Consider the following 19,615-nt stretch of genomic DNA (forward strand, 5'->3'; position numbering starts at 1 on the left):
TTTTTTAATTTATTAACGTGAAAGGTATGCCACCTTATTCATACAATTCTCAATTGTTTTACAATTTTATTTTAATGATTAATGATTTTGTCCCTTTTTTTCTCCCTTATTTATGACTTATAAAGAAAGTGACAAAATACTAATTGTTGAAATAAGTTTACTGAGGGTTTTAATTTTTTTTTTAATGTATTTATATTATATATTGTGAGGTGGAAAATTGTGATATTCCAAAATGGTGATTATGTTTACAGCAATTTGTTTAAAAATATGTTCTCTCTATATTTATTTATGTACATTAAGTATTGCATGAAAATATCATGAAATACGCGAGCGCATCTTTTCTCCCATCATCGTCATCATACATCATATAGCAGAATAAACGCAGTCACTAAATTTAATTTATACAGAATTTCGCTTTCAGGTTAATCAGGTTATCAACCTGATGATAAAATCAGGGAGATAAATTAGTATTTTATGTTAGGTTTAATAGGCAAATTTTTGATACCTTGGCTTACATTACTTGTAATTTACGTCGGGATCTCAATTTTTTTATACATAACATATAATCTTCTTTACTCGCTGATAATGTAGCTGTCTCTAGCTACAAAATTTATTAAAATCGCTTCAGTACTTTCGAGTTTATCTATTACAAATAACCAATCAAAAAATCAATTCTTTCTACTTTATAATATTAGCAATTGAATGAATATCAACTATATTTAATATACCATAGTTTTATAAATATATAATTTTTCAGAAATCACGACTATCGGTGTTATAAAAAGTCTAATCTTAGAAAAATATTTTTTTACAATCGCAGTTCATACCAGAGATAATAGTTTGCCCATGTTTTTAACAAAAAAATATGTTTGTGAAAAAAAAAAAACTTTTCTCTTTCTAATTGCAGTGTATAAGGAATTGCGTTAGTTCTATTACATGTATTGTATATGCCATTGCAGTTTTAAATGGTAATTATATCATTTATAAAAAAAAATTGCATTGTAAACATTTATTGCAAATTTATACATGTTACGCCTATGCCAAGTAATTGCGATAAGGCCAGGAACTATGGCAAATCTTTCCCATGCATAATCCATATTTATACATTACGAAATACTTAAAGCAAATAGCATTCGAGATTAATACTTCTACTGAAGTATAAAAAATAATTGAAGTGAAAAATTTCCAGCATTTTTGAATAAGATTTTTTTTTATGAGCGAAAGAGGTTTGTTTGAATTGAAGCATTTGGCGTTCCATTGTTTCTGCCTACCCTAATGGAAGACAGGCGTGACAGATATATATATATATATATATATATATATATATATATATATATATATATATATATATATATATATATATATATATATATATATATATATATATATATATATATTATGATTCTACCACCACTACTCAGTTTGAAGTTTAAATATTTATTTAATTAAGCACTTTAATAAACGTTCACCTATACTTATTGAATTATCACCTCCCTCTCACCCATGTTTCATTTAAAAAAGACCTTATTACGCTGTTGTTAAATGCTATATAGTTTAGCTAGATTTATACAAAAGACTCTGTATAGAATATAGGATAGAAAAATAAGAACTATAATGCAACTACTTATTCATAAAAAAAAAAATATCCAATGTCTAACCTTTTTTAACTATGGAAGTGTATCATTTTTTTTTTGCATGAATTTCTCAATTTAAAGATATCTTCAGAACATGCAGTTATAATAGGTTTTAGAACGTTTTATATATATATATATATATATATATATATATATATATATATAATCCTATATATATATATGTATGATCCTCGTTAATATATATATATATATATATATATATACTTATGTATATATATATATATATATATATATATATATATATATATATATATATATATATATATATATATATTAACGAGGATCATACACGTGCACGCTATAAAGATAGCACTTAGTGAGTTGGCATAGTGCGGCTTTGAGACTGGAACATTCTCTTTTCGGTTGGTCGTATTCATGGACATATCATCTCTGAGTTCGCTCAGGAAAGTGTCACATGTCGTGCTATAATAAAAAAGAAGTTAAATTTTATCATCATACCAACCCATTAAATTGTTACTCGTGAAGTAAATACTCCTTGCACACAAAGAGAAATTCAAAATAACGTATTATGAAGTAGATTGCGTACTTATACATTTTTTTTTTCACAAAATGTCATTTTTCGATCATAGAACCATCTCTTTTTTTGAAGACAGTTAAAAATGGATCGTCACTATAAGTTAAATGCTGAATGTTGAGCTTTCAAATTTGAATGAAATTTTTAGGGCTTGATTTATTAATTATGTTACAAATGGAGTGGCAGTTTCCAAACTTTATTACTTACACGAACATTGCCTGGTTTCAAACAATAAATATGTCGCAAAATATGTTTTTATGGTGAAATTTAATCAGTGCTGGATTTACTTTATGTGTTTAGGTCGTATAGGGCACCCGGTATATGGACAGCACGTTTTGCAAACTTAAAATCTTGTAAAAAATTGTAAAGCATGTTTCTTTTTATATTTATATTTTTTAACATGTAATGTTTTTAAAATATCTATCTTAGTAACTCATACCCATAGAAACGTCTAGGTAAATAAATAAAGCCATGTACAGATGAAGGTGATATGGTTCATTGTTGGATTTTCGCTATTCTATGAATGTCTGGAGGCATTATGAGTTCTATAAGCATACTAATATGACTTATATTCGACTACTTTTATTTGTTAGTATGTACATAACATCTCCACCCGTTCATAGAATAGTGAAATTCCGATAATGCGACATCATCTTCATCCATTCATGTCTTCAAACAAAAGTGAATGTCTCTCCCCTTCCAAGAAGTGCGGCAGAATGTGAAATGCTCTACATTTTAGAGAAATATAAATCTAGCACTGATTTATTGTTATCGAATCTGATATTATAAACAAAACTCATGTATAATAATACTGTACTTATCAAATATATAATGCTTTATATAAATGTATTACAAAGAAACGCAGTGTTGTGAACTCCAGTTACGTTGTTAATAATTTATTAAACTGCTACTTTTTTTATTTATTTTTATTGGATAATAATGGAATGGTAACCCTGCCTGCGTTATCGGTATACGCTGGCGGGGCACCAATGAGCGATGATAGGTGACAGTGAAAGCAGGTCAGTTAGCCCATCGTGACGAATTTCACTAGAATTAACCACGATGGTTTCCAGGGGGTACCACTTGGAGGTTGACCTGATAGGTGTGTTGTTGGTAATGGGTCAGTTAGACCCCATTACTAACAATCCCATTCCCCCCAACGGCTAATATTTATTAAGAAAGTCTCGCTATATTGTCACGTATTATTTTTTCTTTCGAGAGCAGCATTTTGTAATGAAACATGAAATGTTTTTATTGTATTTGTATGGCCTTAATTAATGTTAATTTAATGACTAGGCTGTGTTTTAAGCGTAACAGTATTTGTAATACTAAGATGAATAAAATCTTGCTATTTATAGACTTTGTTTATTATTTATACAAACGTTAATCCGAGTAAGCGAACCTACTGCTTGCCCCCTGAATTTCATACCACTGAGTTGGCAAACAAGCATACGGTCCGCCTGATGGTAAGCAGTCATAGTAGCTTATGGACGCCTGTAATACCAGGGGTATTACGCGCGCGTTGTCGACCTTGAAGAAACCTCTTTACCCCTCTTTTGAAGAACCCTATTCTGTAGTCTCTTGGGAAAACCTCGGCAGGCTGCTCATTCCATAACCTGAGTGTTTGTGAGGGAAAACATCTCTGAAACCACGTTGTATGCGACCATTTAGGCTGTAGGGTATGAGGGTGAACTTATATGTACAATGGTTGACGTGACTACTTATAGAGGTTTTGGAATACTGAGAATTAATTAATTTTGATGGTGACTGTACTATCCTATGTACTAATATAGTACAACTATTTAGTTGCATTGCATTAAAATTGTTCTATGTATAACGGAGCTCACCACAATTCTTTCTTTATAAACACATTATAAAATGTGAGACGAATATAACATATTTCAATAAAATACGAAAACAATAGAAACAACACAAAGGCCACAAGACAACGGTGTCTTTGGTAACTAAAAATTGTGGAACACTTGTGTACACAACAAGCGACTTTGATCCAATATACATGACAATTGAACAGAAAAGTGGATGACACAGTCCTGAGTCGCAACAGGTAGATACCACACGGGCGACATCAAACCCGAAGAGGTCTATAAAATATTCGTTAAGTTTTTTTTTACTATTAGAAAAAAGTTTACAATTTAATGCAGTAATAGGATTACAACAATTGTCAATAAGTGTTTTGTGGGAACAGTTTTAAAACATGTACAACCAAACATACGACGATGAGGCGCCAATACCTCTGATAGCGAATTATACAGTCGTAAAAGAGGGGGAGGAAGAAGAGAAGAGGGAGACAGAAGATAGAGTTATTCTAGAAATAGGACGGCAAGACGACAAACCCAAAGAGGAACACACGTTCTCCCATAAGAAGTATGATAAAACTATATCGCACCATAGATCTTATGTTTTAGACGATTACGAACCTAGAAGGGTGACATACTTCAGACCCCATGAATTGGAGCATCAAAGTCATGAAGGTAAGATTAATAATTTTATAAGTTAAGGTTTTATTTGTGATCGGATAGGACAAACAAAACAATCCATTCGTCCATTCATTCATTTCATTTCATTCATTCAAGAACTGAGGTGTTATGCCTTCGTACTCTACAATTTTTACTGCTATAACGTATTCTTCAAACCGAAATACATCAGTACAAAAATACGAGTAGGTTAAGATAGAGGCAGCTATATATACTACTTTTCTACAAAGAATCCCACTAGACTTGTTGTTTTTGTTGGTTGTACCAAATCTATTTAGATATTCGGTTAAATATATTGATAATGTTAACAGAGATTTAAAAGAGTAACTGTTGAGTTTCTTGTGAGCTCTTCTCAACAGATAATAACCTTCCGAAACCTGCAATAGATTACAAAAAAATTGGCGATTCAAAAGTGCTTGTAAACAAGTCTGTTTGAGAATTTGAATAAAAAAGATGATTTGAATTTGTTAAAATGTAACAAAATAAAAATGACAAATTATTGCAGAGGATAAATCAATAGCTGTGAATTACATGGGCGTGGCCTTTTCATTACTTGGTTAATTAGTTATTCTATTTTTGTAAGATTCGATAAATATAGAATTATTTTAAGTATTTATACAAATGAAATTGAACAGCCATATGCGCACACTCAGAGTATCATGGGCGACATAGTTTATTACGACGATTACCACTTTCCAGCACTTTCGTCAGCTTGTTTACCATTCTAAGTTGCACAACAAAAACACACCTAAGATACTTACCACCTCACATATATAAATTTTTTTTACTAGCCGTAACTCGCGGCTTCACCCGTTTGTGTCAGTAAATGTATCCTGTGTGCTAAATGAAGATATAACCTACCCGTGTACTAAATTTCATTTAAATCTATTCCTTGGTTTTGGCATGAAAGAGACATTTGCAAATAAACTAACGGCATATCTGATGGAAACTGGTAACCGTTAACTTTTATATAAAGTCTCTTGATAGTTAATTGTAATTTTGACCTCCACAGGTCCAAGATACTATGAGCAGGAGTTCAGAGAGAGCGTGGTGCAGGACACAGCCAATTCGGAATCATCATTAGATTTCTCGCACGAGTCCCAGGATACCGGTAAATATGGCGTGGATGAGACCGCACAAGAAACTATTATGAATTGGAAAGAACGGGCGTTGCAGCTTGAAAAAGGCATGTAACTCCTAATTATATCTATCTATCACCATGAATCCCATACAAGGTAGACAGAGAAAGCCAAAAATAATTCTTACATGCAAACCTTCATAGACTTTCATAACTCGCTCTATGCTTGACGTGTACGTCAATTTAAAACATTCTTGACGCCTCCCTCAAATAATACAGAATATATCCAATTATTCATTTAGGTTTCCTTCAGTTCTTGGATTTTTCCATTTATGCTGATTTCCACGTGTTGGAAAGAATGAACCTTGTCGAGCACGGGCTTTCTCATTTTTATACAGATGCTTTCCACTCGTACCATCTCGCACTACTCGTTTCGAATTGTAGTTGATTTTATAATATAGTACCAACGACTAAAATGTAGGAACAAGGAAAAAATATTGGCACTACAAGTAGTTTATTTTTGTTGGCTGAATCGACTCAGTAATAGGAGAGCTCTACTATGGATCTATGGTTCTTCTTAGAATTCAGTTTCTAAATAGTGTATCACAGTGAAAGATTATACCAGAGGGAGACTTTGCACAAAAGCCGTTTGCTTGGACACCTCTGTCCCATTCGTGTTTCTACCGTGAAGCAGTTGTGTTTGCATGGCTGTGTGTGTACAGAGGAATAACACCCGAGTCCTCAGGAATGGCAACGCATAAGGGGTTTCTAATGTTTGAAACAATCTTTTAATTTTTACTTTTGCTAATTAATCTCGAATAGTGGGGCAATTCTTCAAAATGCATTTATTATTATAATTATAATAGAAGTCAATCATCATATGACGAATGTTTTCTGTTGCAGAGTACAAGAAGACTGCATGTGATCGAGAGAGAACAAGAATGCGAGATATGAACCGTGCATTCGACTTGCTACGCTCCAAACTGCCAGTCACTAAGCCGTCCAAGAAGAAATACTCAAAGATCGAATGTCTTAGGTGATTTTTTTTATATCATCATTATTACATCAGCCTTTAATTGTACACTGCTGAACATAAGCTTCCTCCTTGGGAGGTTTTGCCAGTAGTTGCCACGCTTGGCAGATGGATTGGCAACAGCAGTTAGACTTTTTTTAATGGGTAATAATGGAATGGTAACCCTACCCGCGCTATCGGTATATGCTGCCGGGCACCAGTGAGGGATGATAGGTGACGATGAATGCAGGTCAGCCCATCGTGACGAATTCTACTAGAATTTACCACGATGGTTTCCAGGGGGAACTACGTGAAGATCGACCTGATGGTGTGTATTGATAGCAATGCGTCAGTTAGACCCCATTACTAACAATCCCTTTCTCCCCGCAGTTAGGCTTTAGAGAGGTTTTAAGATGGACGCTGCTGTCCATTCCTCGCCCTCCTTTAGTCGGCTCTTACAATACCTACGGGAAAGGAAGGGGTGGCTTATTCTATGCTGGGACCATATGATGTTTATTATATACTCACTCGTAATTAAAGAAAACTAGGTTTAATTTAGGAAACACATTTTTCTTATCTGAGTCGGGTATGGATGTTCTGGGATAGATATACCTACAGATATTGGTTATTGCATATTCAATACCCACACAGGGCATTAGAAACCATGCAATTGGTGAAATTATATGGTATATATTAGATATCTAAAATATTTAGGTATTGTAAAATATTTTAATGGAACTTTTAGTGTACCTACTATTTTTTTTATACAACTTAGAATGGCAAACAAGCTGACGGCCCACCTGATGTAAAGTGGTAATCGTCGCCTATAGACATGAGCAGTACCATGGACATAACAGAGTATACTGTTTCGCCCATGATACCCCCCATGCGTTGCTATTCCTGAGGACTCAGGTGTTATTCCTCTGTACCCAGTAAATTCACGCCATATCCCACCCTTCAAACCGAAACACAGCCATGCAAACACAACTGCTTCACGGTTGAAACACGAATGGGACAGAGGTACTCAAGCAATCGACTTTTGTACCAAGTCTCCCTCTGGTAAATCATACTACTAATATCATTCTCGCATGTGTATTATTTCCGATAATATAACCTTTGTCTCGTCGTTACTAGCTTGATGTTTTAATCTGTTTTTTCAGCTCGCTCCATTATATTCACGCTTACGTAATTCGTTTCAGGATAGCAATATCTTACATCAGACAACTGGAGTATATGCTGGCTGGTGGCTCCCCGGAAAATAATCCGGCTTTCTTTGAAATACACGTGTCGGATTTGAGAAGACGCCAGCATAAGTTTTAGCGAGGAATCCAGGATTGTTAACGTATAAGAAACGCGAAGCTAAGAGTAGTATTGTTTGTTCAAGTCATTAAATTACATTGGCCTAAAGAATTGTATATTAAACTGTTATGTATAACACTAAAGCTTATAGATAAAGTGATCAATAAGGCCGTTAATAAACTGGCATAACCCTAATTATATCGGTTCACAGTTATTTAACCCTTCTTTGCATGATTTTTTTTATTAGTGAAATAAATCAAGCTGATATAATTAATCAAATCATATCCAAAATTAAAGAAAAAATGGTTAAAAAAAATAAATTTGACAGCTATGTTTTTTTTCTGCAATGGACATTAAAAAGGTATCCAGACACGATCAACTTAAAGTGAACTTGCTCTTTTATATAATTTTTGGGCATTCAATGTTATGATGGAAATTTCCACCATTATGCAAAGAAGGATTAAAGCAATAAACACTTTTCTGTGAACATCAATAGTAACATATTGTTTCTATTGAATGTGATGTTAGCTCTTATAAGAGCTAACTAAACGTGCCACCTGTAGCAGTGTTTGATCAATTATCGATACTTACAATAGGAGTTATTGTACGAAGCGCCAGTAAGATTAGCTTTGAGAGAAATCTTGGCGGTCACCGCCTCGGGGTAATTAAATGCACACGCAATTCTGATTTCGGTATGTAAAACTATGTCTAAAAAGAATCTATTTAATTCCGAATATTTTTATTTAATTAACTAACTAGTGATCCGGTCTGGCTTCGCACGGGTAGACAAAATTTTCAAAAACAATATATAACTTACTTGCTGATAATCTAGCTTGCTATGGGTAAAAGAATTTTTAAAATCAGTTGAATAGTTTTCGAGTTTATCCATTACAAACAAACAATCAACTCTTTTCTCTTTATAATATGTTAGTATAGTATAAAAGGCATTTATTTTTTACTTCTTTGATTCAAAATCTATACGAGACTAGTATGGGGAGATGTTACTAATTACTTACCTGCTAATAAGTGCAATAAAAAAATAATATTAAAATGATTTACTTTGTTTAGAACAGTTGAATTTAACAAACATTTATTTTTATATTTCAAAATACATACAATATTTTGTAAAGCTTTGTATTTATTTGCAAAAAAATCTAAATCCACGTTTACAGACAAAAACTCTATAAATAGTAAATACAGTATTATAATTTAAAATGTATGGTTACTCGTTCTTTTTAATTTTTCTTTCATTATTTTGTTCTTCCCCTTTCTTTGCTAAAGCTTTTAAATAGTCGATGTATGCACATTTTATCAATAACGGTACCTTGACGACTCCTGAAATGAAACAAATGTTATTTCTTTTTTATACCACGAAGGTGGCCAACAAGCATACAGTCCATCTGATGGTAAACGATTAGTGTAACCTATGGACACCTGCAACATTAGGTCGCGTGCGCGTTGTCGACTCTGCAGATTGAAGAACCTCGTATTGTAGTCTTTAGGAAAAACCTCAACAGGGAGCTCATTGTACAGCCGCAGCATTGGCGGGAGAAAATTTCTTTGTCGAAATTATCATAGAACTATTGTTTCAAAATTAATCAGTTTTTATTTGTATTTATTTTTTTTTACTACTTAGAATGGCAAACAAACTGACGGCCCAGCTGATGGAAAGTAACCGTCGCCTATAGACATGAGCAGTACCATGGACATAACAGAGTATACAGTTTCGCCCATGATACCCCCCATGCGTTGCCATTCCTGAGAACTCGGGTGTTATTCATCTGTACCCAGTAAATTCACCTGGGCTGTTACACCTGTTTTAAGGACTTCCCAGGTAATGTGGCTTATTATATTGACTGCTTTCTGCATTAGTGACTGCTTACCAAATATTTCATGTTTTTTTTTTCTTTTTTTTTTCCTTAAACTTTGTTTTTTGTCGTTATTTTTTATACGACAACTTTTTTGCTATTTTATTTTTGCTATTGAAAGTTTACTTGGGTTTTTTTTTATTATAATTTTTTTTTATTATTATTTTTCATTATTAATATATATATATATATATATATATATATATATATATATATATATTTCATGTTCGAATAATTAAGTATCTATGTATGAAGTTGTATAAATAAACTCACCCGAAAAGCAAGAAGTCACGATATCCTTGTACATAGAATAAATAGGCGCCAGTAAATTTTCATTATTTTCTTTTCTCTACAAAAGACAATTGATTTAAAAGGGAAAATACATTATATTTTTACAATCTATGAAGTAAAGATTTTTTTTACAACACAGGGGGCAAACGAGCATGCAGCTCACCTGATAGTAAGTGACTACCGCCGTCCATAATCACCCTCAACACCAACGGCATTGCAGGTGTGCTGCCGGCCTTTTAAAAAGGAATATGCTCTTTTCTTGAAGGTTAAGTTGTCGTATCGGTTCGGAAATACTGCTGCTGGAAGTTGCTTCCAAAGAGCATATTCAAAGAGATTTATTCAAAGTAGGTATGTGTAATATCGATCGATTTCTTCATTTGGATATTATACCATATATTGGATAACGGATATTTAATATATCCTTATTAGGTCAATATATAGATATTGTAACTTCAATACACAGATATTGCTATATATTACCCATCCCTAATTTGAGATAAAATTTTCAAGAAGAATGTTAACTATTATAATAAAAGTAATGTAAATTAAAGATGGACTAAAAGGAGACATCCAAAGTCGTAAACCTATCTTAAAAAATTCCATGCCGTGAGACTTATTAAACGTCCACATTAATTGCCAAATAAAAAAAAAAAATGTTGGCCACCTTTAAGGTACAACAAGCACATTTTGTTTAAAAATTCAAAAGACTTCAATTATAAACATATGCCGATAAATAACGAAATGTCTCGTAGAGACCTTACATTGTAAATTACATTACATTGTACATTTTGCAACGACAAAAACAGGCAGTTTTTATCTTACAAAGAAGACTGGTTGCTTCAATCATCCACAAAATTAATATAGGAGTAATACAACTCCATCTACGAGTTTTGCAAAAATAAACATGAAAATCAGTTCAGAATCAGCATCGTAATCGCATAATACGTTTATAAAACAAATAAATTTTAATTTTAACATTATCTTTTTGAAACTCACGAACGTAACCTTTGTTCCAATAATACTCTCCAATTATCTTTCCCCTCTCACCGTATTGGTTACGCTTCAAACTCTTTTCTCCTACATTCTTCACGACTCTGGAACGCGCTTCCTGATGCCATTAAGAGACTACCGACTAAACCGTCTTTCAAAAAAAGCGTTCACGCTCACTTTTTATTTTTATCCGAGCAATAAGTGCTTTATATTATTCCCAAATTCGTGTATAATATTGTATATATCATATATGTGTAAGTATATTTGTTATTCATATATATTTATTCGTTTATATATGTAATTTTAGTATGTATGTATATCAATAATTAGTAGTACCGCATTCGAGTATTCTGACACTTCCCTATGGTTGACTGGGAGAGAATGCTTTTAGCATTAAGTCCGCCATGTACACATATTTGTACTAATGAATAAATAAATAAATAAATTTAGGCGATTTGAAAACGTCCTTTTTCAAAAGTAGTGTGTTGTGAATAAAAACCATTCTGAACCAAGACTCTTTTGTTTTATAAGTACCCTCCAATATCACAAATAAGTAATAATAATATTTAGAGTTTTTTTTTAAATAGAGTCTCTTAACTTGACCTCAATATTTAATATAAAGTGAACTAACTGCTGAAACAAATAAGGTCAAACAAGTATTTCTCGCATTACAAAATATCCTTGTACGTAACATTGTCAATAATATGACCCAATTATACCAGGGCGATAAGAGATAGAGGAAGTCGTTTACGCCCCCGCCCGGTAGGTACATCGCACGCAATTTTATTCGTACATCGAGAAGTACCCTGCCCCTCCCCATTATTCCCTAGATAAATCCCATGTCAATAAATTGAGTAGGTGTTAATTTTTTTTATTTCTTTATAGGTTGAGGTTAAGTATTAAGTAGGTACGCAGCGGGATAAGGACCCCGCTGTAGCAATACTTCGCGGATAGACTATAAGTTATAATGACTTTCCCATAGAAATATTATTAAAATTAGTGGAGCAATATTAGTTTTTAAATAAAAATAACTGGGGTTGCCATATTAAAAATCGGCTTTTTCTGTGCAACACAATCTTTTTTATCTGTTATTCGATCGAAACGTATCTATTGCGTATTATTATATATTTCAATTTTTCTTTCCCTAGCGCGGTTCGCGGCGTCGTTGTAACAGCATAATGATAAAAATTATGTCCTTCATAGATAAGCGAGATTTGATATTATGTGAAAAACGAATATTACAATTTTTATAATAAAGATTTTCTAATTCTTTTCGTCTGTATTCTGGACTATAGACAGAATAATACTTAGTATCTATAAATTCCATAGTCGTCCTCATATTGTGGATAGAGGTTTGTGACATCTATTGTTACCATATTAATATTATTTAATGTCATTAAAAAATTCCGTGAAAGTTCATAATAATATTTAAAAAAAATCTGTTATAATTGTGATAGTAGGTATATTAACGAAATAGTATTAATAGATAATGTATCTATAAACATTTTCTGAAACAAGTTGGATGGTACAAAATTTATAAAAAAAATAACTATATGATTTACGCAGATTTTTTCAGAAATCTAAAAACAATGTTTGTACCTACTTTTTAAACTGATTACATCAATCACGTGACCGCGTAGGTTGCATGGAAACGTCAAGAATTACTTTCGACTATGCTCCATGGGGAAATTTATTAAATTTCAAGCACAATACAAGGGTGAACCATTCCGAATAAAGTAATTTATGAGCAACTAGAAAAAAATATAAACAACTGATTTCGGTTTGTTTACCTTTTCCGTTATAACTAAATAGTTGCTAAGTCTATTTATATCGCTTTATGTCATACCATCCATTTACTATTTATTCATTCAAAGAAAAAAGTACGATTCATCCAAACTAGTTTAATTCAAAAGGCAAGTCACGTACGTTATTCGAACGACGTCATCGCAACGAATGAACAGTGTGCAAAGAACGGCCTCCCTCGTATGCGATTGACGTGCAACTACTAGGAGAACAGAACCTATAAAAAGATTCATAGCAATTCGTGAAATGTGATATCTAGATACCAGATAACAACATTGATACAAAAAGAATACACTTTTATTCACAGTGTCTGAAAGAGAGCAGCATAGCATGCATTTCGTTTACCTAGTTTACCTAGGAAAATACTTAGATTACAATCAAATAATATTAATAAAAAGTGACAAACCGACCAGTCACTGTGTGGTGAAGCTAATCTTGGTGGGAGAAACTTCATAGTGAGAAGTCAGTCGGTTATCGAATGGTCGGCCGTCATAAGATAGAGCCTCCCACTTACTAGGGAACCATAATTGTGCAAGAGAAAATGCAAATCTTCTCTATATTTGTCAAGCATTATTTTTTAAGTGACTACAAGAGGTTTTTACTGAATATGTATTTATTTTCGGAATAATATTACGCCATAATGTTCACCAATTCCGTACTGATTTCAATAATTATTTTTTACTAATTTTACTTTAATTATGCTTTATAAATATATTTTGTGAAATTACTTTATAATAGGTAAAATTCTTAAAATCTGACGTCTCGTGTTTGTCCTATATTGATTTGGTGACGATTGAAATCACAGTTTTTCTTTGCGGAGTAAAATTCTGTTTGCTACGTAGCAAAATCTACATACGTGTCTACAAAACATCTTATCAACTATTCGTTTAACATTATAAGAAATAGTTGTCATTGTCACTCGATCGAAGCTGCTATTTTTTTTTTAAACATAATAAAGGAGCAAATTTTAATTTTATCTTTGATGGGCATATTGAGTGTTACTTTTAATACAGTCACAAAAACGGCAATTGATTCGATTAATACCAAAATAAAAGATAAAAAATAGAAAAAATAATTAGAAGATAAAAAATAGAAAAAAATATTTAATGTATTCATATTTTCAAACAAGTATCTAAGCGACTGAACAAGTGATGACGTAACTACATACACCAGGATCACATAAGTGTAGTGCAAGTTAAAATACCTATACCAATGTACAGTCACAGAACCTAGCAACAGGTGGGCGTATACTTACTTGAATCTTATTCCACTGAAATAAGGTTGCATATTAGAACTTTTTTTTATATAATATACGTACAATAACGTTACCACATTTATCAAAGGTGGGCGGTCGTCTAGTGTTAATACTGCGGATATATTCCTGCCAACGACGAATGCATTCTGTGACGTCTTGTTGGTCGCCCCATACTCCTTGCGTATACGTGAAATAAACAGCACCTACCAGGAGTCCAGTCTGCAAAGAAGAACAGTGACTTGTTTAAAATTGATTCCATTATTACTAACAATGATGAAATATAGAGGAGGTATTAAATAAAAAAACTTTAACACTATGCATGCCATGATGGTAACTAATAAGTGTCTGCATATATTTTGGTGTTTGTAGTTTGTATACCTACATACAATATTACTTATAGTGTAGTACATCCTACAGCACGTTATAAGGAATGTCTAAGATATTTATAATTAAATAGAAATACAGATGGAACAATATATTTTACAATGGTCCAATTCTAAATTAGCAACGAATTACAAATAAATTAGATTATAAATAAATAAATATGTAAATATAAACTCCTATCTTATTACAAAACGCAGACTTACGATAATACCAGAGTTAGCAATGGAATAAACTACGTCAAAATCCTTATAACAGAATTAAGTTAAACTAAACTGTCATCTAAAGATGGACCTCCAAAATATCTAGTTTTAGTTGTAGTATTTAATTACGTCTCTGCTGATTATTGTTTTACAAAAAGCAAATGCATAGAAACAGGTTTCACTTACTTTCAAAGCGTACATTAATTTTCCATGCGCGTAGGGTAAGGGCATTTTAGGCATTGTCAAATTTTTCCCGCTTTTTCTAAGCTTGTACTCTTCTTTGCTGCAAACCTTGATGCACGTCGGGTTTAGTGGGAGCTCTAAAAATAAATTAATAGTTTATATATGATCATACTTGTTTTTCCATGTGGTCTTGGAATAGAATAGTCCTCTTCTTTCCCGTGAAGCTTTTTTTTTTTTTTTATAGAACTTAGAATGGCAAACAAGCTGACGGCCCACCTGATGGAAAGTGGTAACCGTCGCCTATAGACATGAGCAGTACCATGGAAATAACAGAGTATACTGTTTCGCCCATGATACCCCCCATGCGTTGCCATTCCTGAGGACTCAGGTGTTATTCCTCTGTACCCAGTAAATTCACGCCATATCCCACCCTTCAAACCGAAACACAGCCATGCAAACACAACTGCTTCACGGTTGAAACACGAATGGGACAGAGGTACCCAAGCAATCGACTTTTGTACAAAGTCTCCCTCTGGTAAACTTTAAGAACTAAGGGAACTTAATAGTCTAGAAAGGGCAACAGTGTCCATCTTAAAACAGCCAAATTCTGAGGTTGCCTACCCGCCTGTTACAATTTCTTAGTAATGTTAGATACTTATTAGGGTTGGGTAATATATAGCAATATCTAAATATTTTAGTTACAATTACTATATACTGGTCCAATAACCAATATATAAAGGTTTGTTATCTTAAAAATAATATTGGATAACAGACTTTTAATATATTCGAAAACAGATATCCAAACGATATAAGTGATATCGAAATAGGTGATGGACCTTTTTTCCATCATCAATGTCCAGAGGAACCCAATATATAGATATGAAATCGGTATCCATATTACTATGCCTAATACTTATTTATAATCAATAATTTAACTTTATCAATTGATACAGATTGCTTCAAAATTTTTATTTATCCTAGTGTATCTCTCAAATTCTCTTGCTAGGCGAAGAAATTTGTTGTCAGGTCAACTTCCACGTGGCTTCTCCATTCTCAATCGTAATTAATTAATTTCAGGTGAATTCGTCACGATGCTCTAACTGATCTGATTTCATTCCCATCTATCATTTCTCACTGGCATTACTACATATAAAAGAAAGTACAGTTCTTCGGCATTTCTCATAATACTATTGTCGATTTTAAAACTAATATTGAAAAATATTCACGCGTTTTATAAATTAAACATGTACAGAAAAAAAAAAAAACAATAAAGTGCCTAGTACAACACGTTCTAAGAGGCATTACATAATTTGTAATAAACACTAGGGTATTAGCAATACGAAGTGGCTCAGTAAACGACGAAAATGTAGGACATTACAACTATGATTCATTCATGAATACGGTAGTTGCAATAGGTAGTGACGTTACTACAAGCGTAGAAAAAGTAGGTATATAATTTTTATTTAAGCATGACAATATTTTCAAACGTATTTAATTTGTTATATAGGCCGGCAGCACACCTGCAATGCCGCTGGTGTTGTGGGTGATCATGGGCGGCGGTAGTCACTTACCATCAGGTGAGCCGCATGCTCGTTTGCCCCCTGTGTTGTAAAAAAAAAAAAAATTTTTAACGATAGATTTATCTTGAAAATTCAATCAATTTATGGGCATTTTTATGTATGTAAATGATACCGATTTAATTGACAATGGATTGACAGCGGTCACTGACTCGACTCGTTCAGTGTTATCTAGTCTAGTGCTTTTAAAATAGCATTTATGAAAGATAAATGTGTTGGTACGTTGCTTGTTATGTTAGCGCATGATTCATAATTTATAACGTGGTCATCTGCGGGCCAAATAATCGAAACATTGACGCCTGTCATCAGTAAATTAATTGTCGTTTCCTTCAAGTATCTGATTAATGTTCTGTTAATGTTGGTACACCGAGGTACTATTACACTACATATACTCGTAGAAATAGTGGAGATAGCACTAGACATCGTAGTTTATATGAAAATTAAATTTTAATTCGCAAATTATGACTAAATAATAATTGCTAAATCTATTAATATTATTGTATTTAATAGTATCTGTATGTCTAATGATTTTTTTTGTATTGTTTAGGAGGCAAACGAGCACACGGCCTACCTGATGGAAAGCGGTTAGCGTCGCCCATGAACACCAACAGAACGAGAGGAGTTGCTTTATGTTGTGGTGATGGCAAAATATACCACATAAAATATAAAATCTAGCTATATTTATGCAAATAATTTTTTTATTGGTTGATGTGAAAGCAACGCAGGGGTAAAAATTGCACCAAAATCAGTTGAAAATTGGCGAATACATTGCGTAACCAAAGAAGAAGAAATACTATTTAATAAAAAGAAAGAAAAAAGAAAAATTAAATGATAGGATTGACCATTTTCTGATTGATATTTTTTCCAAAATCAAAGATCAAATATGTCGAAAGTTTAAAAAAAAATATAAAGATTTTTTTCTGACACAACATCAACTACTGGCAGGCTTTATATCCTATCTTAAAAGTCCAACAAAATCGTCGCATATTCAATCAATATGCGACCATTGGGATTCTGAAGCGCGCATACTAGGAATACATGAACAGTAAGATGTCTAAAATTTATTCCAACGTACCTAAATGTCTTTACATACCTAGGTCACAGATAATACTACTACTACGTGGGTTTTATTTTTTAATGTGTAATGATGGAACAGCAATCCCGATTTTGATAACAGTATATGCTAGCAAGCTATCATTGAGGAATGATAGATAGACCATCACTTAGGTGGGTACTTCGATAGGATAGGATAGGATTAGGATAGGTCACTTTTCGAAACCATCGTGCTGTACTCCAGGTTTATTCAGCACGATGGGCTAAGTGATCTGCTTTTTTATTTTCACCTATCATCCTTCACTGGTGCCCCGCCTGCGTATACCAATAGCGCAGGCAGGGTTACCATTCCATTATCAGCGATTAGAAAAAAAACATCCCCGTTATGCGGACAAAGTTGCAGATAAAAGCTAGTAATAAGAATATGACCTGGAATACGAGAACAGTCTAGTCTCTCCGCTGGACTGCATTTTTCGTATATTTGCATATCTGGTTTGGGATGCTTCACATGTTTTGCCAAGTTGATAGTGCGGCATGCCTCGCATCTTATGCGATCCGTTTTCAAATTTTCACACATCCCCGATATTTTACACGAATTTTTATTGAACAACTACTAATTTTAATATTTATATACAAAAATAATTTTGGCAACGAGACGGGAACTACATATTATTTGACAGAATTTTCTTTGTCACTTTTAGTGATAATGAGATCCAGTCAGTTACTACAATGCATGCAAACTTTTTCAACTTATTTATTCTATTGGTATAGTCTTTGAGTACCTACTCTCAAACTAAGAACTCAGGTAAAGTAAATTTACATCTAGTTGAAATAAAAAAAAATTGAAATAGATTCCAAATATATTGAAATGAATAGAATTGAAATTGCTTTGTGCTTTTAATTCTAATGATGAATCTATCTACAGTTATAGCTAATACTAGGAGCCACTTTTAGAAAAAGCAATACAAGTAGTGCTTTGAAATTAGAAATACGTACATCTCATTGTTTTTATATCTGTCTGTAATATCATTCTGGTGTACAAATAAGACCCTTTATATATATTTTTCCAGTTTATTATTTGAAAAATCCTTATGTCAAGATAGCTTTTGATTGTCTCTGAACTTTACAGTCCAGTGTTTTTTTGTTGGTGGTTTCCGCCACCTACGGTATGAAGGAAAGGATTGAGGAAAAAAGGAAAGAAACGTTGGAAATGCGTAAAGGAAATTACTAAATAAGAGGAATAAGGGACTTATATAGGAAAGGAAAGGGGAAGACACTGCAGTTGCGAAAAGGACTGGGACACTGCAATGGCTCGGGAGACTGGGATCGTATACCCGTATACCCTTATTCTAGTATCCGAAAAATTTCTAGAGAAGGACACCCTTGACTTAAAATAATAATAATAATTTACATTAAATTATACTTACCGAATACTTCTTCATTTAATCATGTTTTAGAAAATTTCCAAAAGTCACTTGCGACTGTCGATAAATATACACATACTTGAAACATAAGTCATGGCCTATTGGATTGAATAATAAGTATACAGTCAACTTATAGAATATGAACTTAATAATATTTTTTTTTTTATTTCTTAAGTAGAAGACGATTTCTTTAAGTGTAGAGTTTCTATACATTATTAGTTTTAATATTTTATATTAATTAAGGTATTTTTTTAATAATTAATCTGGATTAGGGCCGCAGAGAGAGAGGTTAAAGAGCGCTTTATTCGAAAGTAAGTAAAGATTACGGCTTTGTGCATGTTCCCCAGATAAAAACTACCTTTTATTCCTGAGAATACTATTTCAGGCATCCTCACAAACTGGTAGGAACCAATCTTGATTACCGACAGAACGATAGGGATGATTTTGGAGTAGGTCACCCCTAATATTTCGATTACCTCGTAAGCCAGTTAAAATATTCTGTCTCTCCATTTC

General features: G+C 32.8%; 2 protein-coding genes across 3 annotated transcripts; one reads left to right on the forward strand and one right to left on the reverse strand.

Annotated features, from left to right (window-relative positions):
• Positions 1-4,207: 4,207 nt before the first annotated feature.
• On the forward strand, positions 4,208-8,803 carry LOC113519876 (fer3-like protein). 2 transcript variants are annotated; one of them, XM_052900394.1, is made up of 4 exons: positions 4,208-4,682; positions 5,698-5,796; positions 6,667-6,799; positions 7,975-8,803. In XM_052900394.1, the coding sequence occupies exons 1-4, from the start codon at positions 4,406-4,408 to the stop codon at positions 8,093-8,095; spliced, it is 630 nt and encodes a 209-aa protein (XP_052756354.1). In that variant the 5' UTR covers positions 4,208-4,405; the 3' UTR covers positions 8,096-8,803. The 2 variants fall into 2 exon arrangements, with proteins under 2 accessions (XP_052756354.1, XP_052756353.1); XM_052900393.1 differs by having other exon boundaries at positions 4,210-4,682; positions 5,698-5,871.
• Positions 8,804-8,919: 116 nt separating this feature from the next.
• On the reverse strand, positions 8,920-18,359 carry LOC113519877 (uncharacterized). Its single transcript, XM_052900395.1, has 5 exons — positions 18,108-18,359; positions 15,052-15,185; positions 14,345-14,500; positions 10,216-10,291; positions 8,920-9,409 (listed from the first exon to the last, which is right to left on the reverse strand). Exons 1-5 carry the CDS (start codon positions 18,253-18,255, stop codon positions 9,297-9,299), a joined length of 627 nt encoding a protein of 208 aa, XP_052756355.1. The 5' UTR covers positions 18,256-18,359; the 3' UTR covers positions 8,920-9,296.
• Positions 18,360-19,615: the final 1,256 nt, after the last annotated feature.

Source organism: Galleria mellonella, unplaced genomic scaffold (assembly GCF_026898425.1).
Source record: "Galleria mellonella isolate WM207_F2 unplaced genomic scaffold, CSIRO_AGI_GalMel_v1 utg65, whole genome shotgun sequence".
In the NCBI taxonomy this organism is placed as follows: domain Eukaryota; kingdom Metazoa; phylum Arthropoda; class Insecta; order Lepidoptera; family Pyralidae; genus Galleria; species Galleria mellonella.